This window comes from Myxine glutinosa, chromosome 2, assembly GCF_964187855.1.
Source record: "Myxine glutinosa chromosome 2, kmMyxGlut1.1, whole genome shotgun sequence".
Lineage (NCBI taxonomy): Eukaryota > Metazoa > Chordata > Myxini > Myxiniformes > Myxinidae > Myxine > Myxine glutinosa.
In genome coordinates, this window is record NC_136262.1 from 78,602,185 (window position 1) to 78,609,209 (window position 7,025).

The 7,025-nt window shown below is 44.0% G+C and overlaps 1 protein-coding gene across 1 annotated transcript; it reads left to right on the forward strand.

The window, feature by feature from the left end:
• Positions 1–456: 456 nt before the first annotated feature.
• Positions 457–4,904, forward strand: LOC144891056 (uncharacterized). The gene is made up of 2 exons (XM_078773434.1): positions 457–642; positions 2,398–4,904. The coding sequence occupies exon 2, from the start codon at positions 2,507–2,509 to the stop codon at positions 3,449–3,451; it is 945 nt and encodes a 314-aa protein (XP_078629560.1). The 5' UTR covers positions 457–642; positions 2,398–2,506; the 3' UTR covers positions 3,452–4,904.
• The last annotated feature ends 2,121 nt before the right edge of the window (positions 4,905–7,025 follow it).

Consider the following 7,025-nt stretch of genomic DNA (forward strand, 5'->3'; position numbering starts at 1 on the left):
TACCAAATATATTAACGACGAAAGTTGTCCAGGTCTTTTTGGAACACGTTGTACATATACAATTATTATGTTTGTAATGAATGTTGAGGGCTAGATGTTCAGCTTCACGATAACCAGGCTCATTTCCATTGGCGGCAAAGATTTAGGGAAGACAGCGCCATGAATCTGTCAACTGGCTTATGATTCATCCACACCCGTTTCTTTTCAAAAGGCAAGGTCAGTGCTTACACAGTACATGAGACATTCACAAGGAAAACGAATATGCAACACAATTGGGTGTCGGACACAGAAATGCCTGTCAGGGTGAGCCTGTATAGAGTCTCCGGACAGTTGGTACATTAAGGAATAACGAAGGGTCAAGGGTGTCTGCTCAAAGCAAAGTAGGGAAGTATCCATACTCTGAGGTTTGAACTTTATATCAAAAATAGAATGTAGCTATGACGTCACTGTTTCTTCAAATAATACCATCTAAAAGTCTAATATCCCCTTTTTACATTCAGCCTTGCACTGCACAATGTCATAGCTAAAAATGACAAATCATTCATGTCGTTCCAGGAATGAGCATCCCTAACTTGGAAATAGCTTCATGGACGGATTGAGAGAGAGAATCAGACTATGGAATTCAGTGAAACCTGGATGCAGGTAAAGGTTGCTGGATCCTTCATGTCTGTGTCACAAAACTTGCAATATGTGATCTCGGTATACTTGAGCATCTTTTGGCAAACCTTTAAAACTGACCTAATGCAAGTGTATCTTTGACTGATATATTAACTTTTGGGGGGGGGGGGGGGGGGGTGGGGGTGGTAGGAGAGTCTGCAGCATCGCTTGCCTAGGGGCATCGAAACTTGTATTATTATGCCTCGGGTCGATGGTGTTTGGAACCGGTACTGTTCACATGCTGGGAATTCGCTCTGTTAGTTGCATCATTTTATGGCGGGAATTTTGAATTTGGCCAAGATACCGGCACACAACACAAAACTGCTCTACTCTTTTCAAAAGAGCAGTGGGCATCGGATCTGCAACGTCGACTGCAAATGCTAGCAGATGGGATAGCCAGATTAAAACTGGTATAATCTCTTCCGAAGGACGGATACTCATTAGTGCAACGCCCTGCCTGTGACGCACCAAGGGGATGTTTAAAGTCGGGTCACGAATCGACCCGAGGCTAGACAACTCGAAGAGGAACAATGGATGAAATCAACAGGAAGTAGACTGAGGTATGCTAACCCACGTGGGGAAGCCATGGGAAGATAACGTTTCAGGCACTAACCTTTCGTTGGAGAATTAGAGGTTGGAGAATGTTAACTCTCTTGTTCCGACAAAAGGTCAACGGCCGAAACGTCAGCCTCTTGAATCACACGGTGGTTAGGATACCCCAGCCAACGTCTTGTTGATCCCATCTATTGTTCTACCTGTCTGCCGATGCAGGTCATCAATCAGCTTCACCAGCAACAATAGTTCTTCATTCTAGCTCAAAAGAGACCTCACTCCCTCCGACTGATGCTGTCAGTCCGTGGCTTTCATGCCAGGGAAGGTGTCGGGACAGGGGTTTTTTTGGGGTTTTTATTTACTTATTTTTTTGTCTACAACATCGAGGCTCGTGTATTTCACATCAATCACAAAAAAATAAAAAATAAAATAAACGGACACACAAAACATACAATAAATGGCGCAGGAGACAAGATGGGAAGAGAGAGGGAAACAAGTACAACAGCAGAGAAGAGGGACATCGGAAGATCTGTGGGAGGGACAGGGCTTGGGGGAGGAGGCATGGGAAGGGGGAGGGGGTGGGAGAGGTATAAAACACATGGACAATGCGAGAACTTCCAGGAGAGAAGAGGGTATTTCAAAAAAGTGGATCTGGGGTGAATTAACGGGGGTCGAAAAGATCAAGGTTTTGGATGGAGGAAGATAAGAGATGGTGGTGAACAGCTGTTTTAAAGACCTGGAGGGAGGAATGGGATTGAAGAGAGTGAGGGAGTTTGTTCCAGAGGTGCGAGAAAAGAACAACGAAGAAGTGAAGGTGAGCAGAGAGTCTTGATTTTGGCAGTTTAACCATAAGAGGGTTGCTGGCAGATCTTGTGCGACCAGAAGGAATATTTGGGGAACAGAGCCCAGAGAGAGCTGGGGGGGGGGGGGGGGCATGGCCGGAGAGGAGTCGGTAGAAGACAGAAAGCCCACCTATAGGCTATCAGCTAGGGGGTCAACCGGTACCAAATTGAGGGAGTAAGGCTAATAATGATTTTTGACAAGGTTTTTACCTCTAGAATAAGAAAATATGTGATAGCAAATTCAACGATGTAGCTAAATGTGTGTTATCACCCATTTTCAAAATGGCCGCCACTTTACATACAAAATTTAACGTTGTTGTTGTTTTGTTTGCTTTTTTTTCTGTAGGAACGGTGGTTGGAGCAACGAGCAACGGAGTAGATAGAAAGTAGATGCTATACGATTAGAATAGAAATAATAGTACACACCAAGTGATGAGGTCTGCTAATTTTCCAAAATGAACAGCGCCACAGAAAGCAAAGAATGCGTTATACACATGACAAGATCGGATGACGATGATCATCTGGTGAGCCCACAAAACTACACATCTTGGTTGACATTACTGGAAGCGGCTAAGGTTAGGAACCATGAACATATCATCAATATTGCCGAGGGGCTTGAGGGCAATGAAGTGCCAGAAATATTCTACCACCGAAAATGTAGGAGCCTGTTCACCATGAAACGAGATTTAAACATGCTAAAGAGGAAAGCCAATGAAGACACTGAATCTGAAGCAGGAGGTAGCAGCGCTCCCAAAAGGCCATGTAGGAGATCATCAGTAGAGAAAAGAGTGTATGATACGGAGTGCATCTTCTGTCGCAGAGACAAGTATGTGAAGGGGTCTCATACACGTGAAAAACTTTCACAAGTTGTTCAACTCAGAGCAGATGAAAGATTGAGAGAATGTGCAATAAAGAAAAATGACAAGGATATGATAGCGCTTACCAGTAGAGATATTGTGGCAGCAGAAGCGTGTTACCATTTCTCATGCTACAGGAATTACAACAGAGATTGTATACAGCCTGAGGTTGAAGGTGCAGATGGACCCGATGACACAGATGATTTTGCACAGTATCAGAGGATCGAGAAAGAAGCATATGCAAAACTTCTCACCTATATCAGAACAGACGTAATCCCAAACAAGACCATCATACCAGTCATGTCACTCACTGCTAAATTAGAAGAATACATGCTGTCTGATGGGATTGATTGTCTAACGCAGTCCACAAAGAAACATGTTCATAGAACGCTTGAATATGAGCTGGGGAGTTCGGTGAAGATATTTCCAGATGACAAGGGAAAGTTGGTGATGGTACCAGACAATGTATCATCACCTGCCTGCAGAGCAGGATGGTACCAGCTAACCAATTGGGACATCACCATACCAGTATTAGTCGTTTGATAAGAAAGTATCAACAAACAAATGATGTGAAGGACAGGCCTCGTACAGGAAGACCTCGCTGTACCACCCAAAGAGAGGATAGAGCTCTTTCCAGACTGGTTAGACTTCGTCCGTTTGCAACAAGCAATGCCCTTAAGAGAGCGTGGTTACCTAATCGACGATTCTCGCTGAAGACTCTTCGGAATCGCCTGCATTCTGCTGGGTATTACGCTCGGAGACCTATCAGACGTCCACTGCTTACAAGACAGCACAAGCAAGCTCAGTTGGAGTGGTGTCGAGCACGGAGACGATGGAACTTAGCCAACTGGAGGAAAGTGCATTGGTCTGACGAAAGTCGCTTTCTGTTATTCCATACTGATGGAAGAGCACGTGCTCAAAGACACATTATGGAGCAGGTTCCGTTTGGTGGAGGCTCCATAATGATATGGGGATGTCTGTCCCATGACTAAGTTGGAGCTTGTGACAGTTAGAGGCAATCTTAATGGTGAACGGTATCGAGAAGAAATCTTGAACAGAATTGTTGTTCCTCATTTTGACGATCACCCATTGCTAACCAGGCCTATCTTCATGGATGACAACGCCAGACCCCATAGAGCCCGTGCAGTTATTGATTTCCTTCAGCAAGAAGCAGTCACCACACTACCATGGCCAGCAAGAAGCCCAGATCTTAACCCAATCGAGCATGTATGGGATTTTCTGGGTATCCGAGTACGTCGGAGGGAACCTCCTGTACAGAACTTGCATGAACTTGAGCAGGCTTTTCATGAAGAATGGAACAGACTGCCACAGCGCCAGATTCAACGTCTCGTTCAATCAATGAGAAGACGTGTTGTGGCAGTGATCCAAGCTAATGGTGGTTACACTCGATATTGACTGTGGCGGTGCTTACAGAGGCTATTGATGGTCATCTATTGATTTGGCGCCAAACTTTAGTTTTTGGCCCCTGTAACATGTTGCATTATTGGTTTACACTGAAACTTTTGTCAAGCATGATTTTGGACCAAAAACGCCCTTTTGCGAATGGCCTTGTTACAATCACATTAAACAGGAATGTGTCACCCAATTTTGTTCTCTTCATTGCGTTCCAACATCTGGACAAAATGTTGCACAAGATTACCCTACACCGCAACGAAAAGGTGCAAACATTCATTGATACATTTCCACTATGTCGAAAATACGTGGTGGTGCGATACTTTTTTCCATGTGTATACTTGCAAATCTACTGAATGCCAGTTATTTTCGTGCATATTTTGTGCATAAAGTTGTTGCTATGATGGCAGCCATTTTGTGAAATTGGGCGCCATATTGGATTCTATCTTCTTGGATTAAAGTTCAGATGATGTATTTCATACTTTAAGAGAGTTGTAAAGTCTTAAACATCTCAAAACGCAATGCTATTTGTTACAAATTCCTACAAGAATATGAAACATGGTGTTTTTAATAGAAAAACATGCATTTTGGCGGCCATTTTGAAAATGAGGTGATAACACCCATTTAGCTACATGGTTGAATTTGCTATCACATATTTTCATATTCTAGGGGTAAAGACCTATCCAAAAATCAATATTAGGCTTACTCCCTCATTTTGGTACCAATGGACCCTATTTTGGGGGTTTGGCTGATGGCCTACTACCTGCCTGCGGTGAGTGAGTGAAAGGCCCTCGGAGTTGTCTTCATCACGGGAGATTCCAATGATTCTGAAAGCTTTGGTTTCAACAGCGTGAAGCCAGCTAGGTGTGAGGAAGGAACACCGGCCCAGAAACCAGGGTTCTTCATGTTTTACTTGTACACACACAGCCTTTTAGGCCATCAATTAATTGATTAAGTACACACAGCTGGGTTGGCTGTATTGAGAAAAATATATAATGAGATAAAGACAAGGACATGTGATTGGGGAGAAAAAGGAGGTTGGTGTCTCTCTGAGCATATCTCGTGCTTTTGATCCGAGCTGCCTTGCTCTCCAAACTCTCTGCCAATGGCATCCAAGGCAAACTCCATACCTGGCTCACTGACATTCTTTACTCTCGTAGCCAACGTGTGGCTCTCAACAGAAAAGCCTTTCGATCTCCTCTCCCTATCAAGGCTGGAGTATGGCAAGGCAGTGTTCTGGGCCCAGTCCGATTCCTAATCTTCATCAATGATCTCTCTAACTCTCTGGAAAATCCGCTGTATCTATTTGCTGATGACTCCACCCTCTGCTGTAGCATCCACCTACACACTCCTATCCACCTACAAGGCCTTCATCTGCAGCTTGATGGATTACTGCTCTCCACTTTGGGTTGGCTCCCCTGCATCACACCTTGCTCAGGTTGATGCCACGGAAACTAAGGCCTTCAAGATCATTTTTATTTCCTGTGATGAAGCTGAGTCTATGGATCTATCACTATGTCATTGCAGACAGGATGGTGGTCTCTGTCCTCTATCAGCTCCTTTCTTGTCTTGCACCCTCTACTCATTCCGTGTTTTGTCCCCCCAAGGTTTCTGCAGAGCTCACACGGGCCACTATCAACCCCTTTCTGGTGAAACTACCTCAATCCAGGATCGAATCTAGGATCAATCCAGGATCACCTCCACTCATTCACTCCTCTTTTTCCCACCTGTGGAACCAACTTCCACATACTCTTTAATGTCATTCTTTTCTCGAGGTCTTCAAGAGAGAAAGGAAAGGAGGTTGAGAGGTCTATATAAAGTGAAGGCAGGGAATGTACAGACTAGATTAAATGGGGAAGAGGAGTGGTGGAGGGGGACGGTTGGTGAGAGGGGGGTCAATAATCCCACCAAATTATGGCATACCTCATAAATAGATGCCTCTTTTTTCTTCAAGTCAACATTATTACCTCCGCCACCAAAGGCAGATGGAGGTTATGTTTTCACACCTGTCTGTTTGTTACTTGCCGGAAAAGATTCGGGCAAGTAACAAACAGACAGGGGTGAAAACATAATTCCGGCATTCTGACAAGATTCTGGCAAGTATGTTGATCGGTTGGTTTGTTACTTGCCGGAAAAGATTCCAGCAAGTATGTTGATCGGTTGGTTTGTCTGTCTGTCTGTTTGTCTGTCTGTTTGTCTGTCTGTCTGTTTGTTTGTTTGTTCGCAGTACTACGTCTACACTGTTGCATGTAGAATCGCCAAACTTTACACACATATTTGTCTTGCCCTGGAATGGACTGTGCCCAATTGATGACGTCATTGGTCACGTGGTTCGGCCGCCATCTTGGAAAAACCGAAAAACTTTGCACCTCTATATCTCCGAAAGTGCTGAATAGAAAAAATTGAGACATGGCTCATTGTAAAGAACTCTACATGGGGAATAAAATATGTTAATGATGATGTCATAGGTGCTTCCATTATGACGTCATAATTTGACAAGTACAAAACTTCATCCGATCAAGATGAAATTTATTGAGCATCATCAAGGAATAAGTTTAGAAACAAATAATGATGACGTCATCGGTCACGTGGTTCAGCCGCCATATTTGTCCAAAATGGCCGATAAAAAAGTACATTCTGGCAAGTCCTCGGTCTCTGACCGATTTTTCATCTGTTTGTCTGTTTGTTCGCAGTACTACGTCTA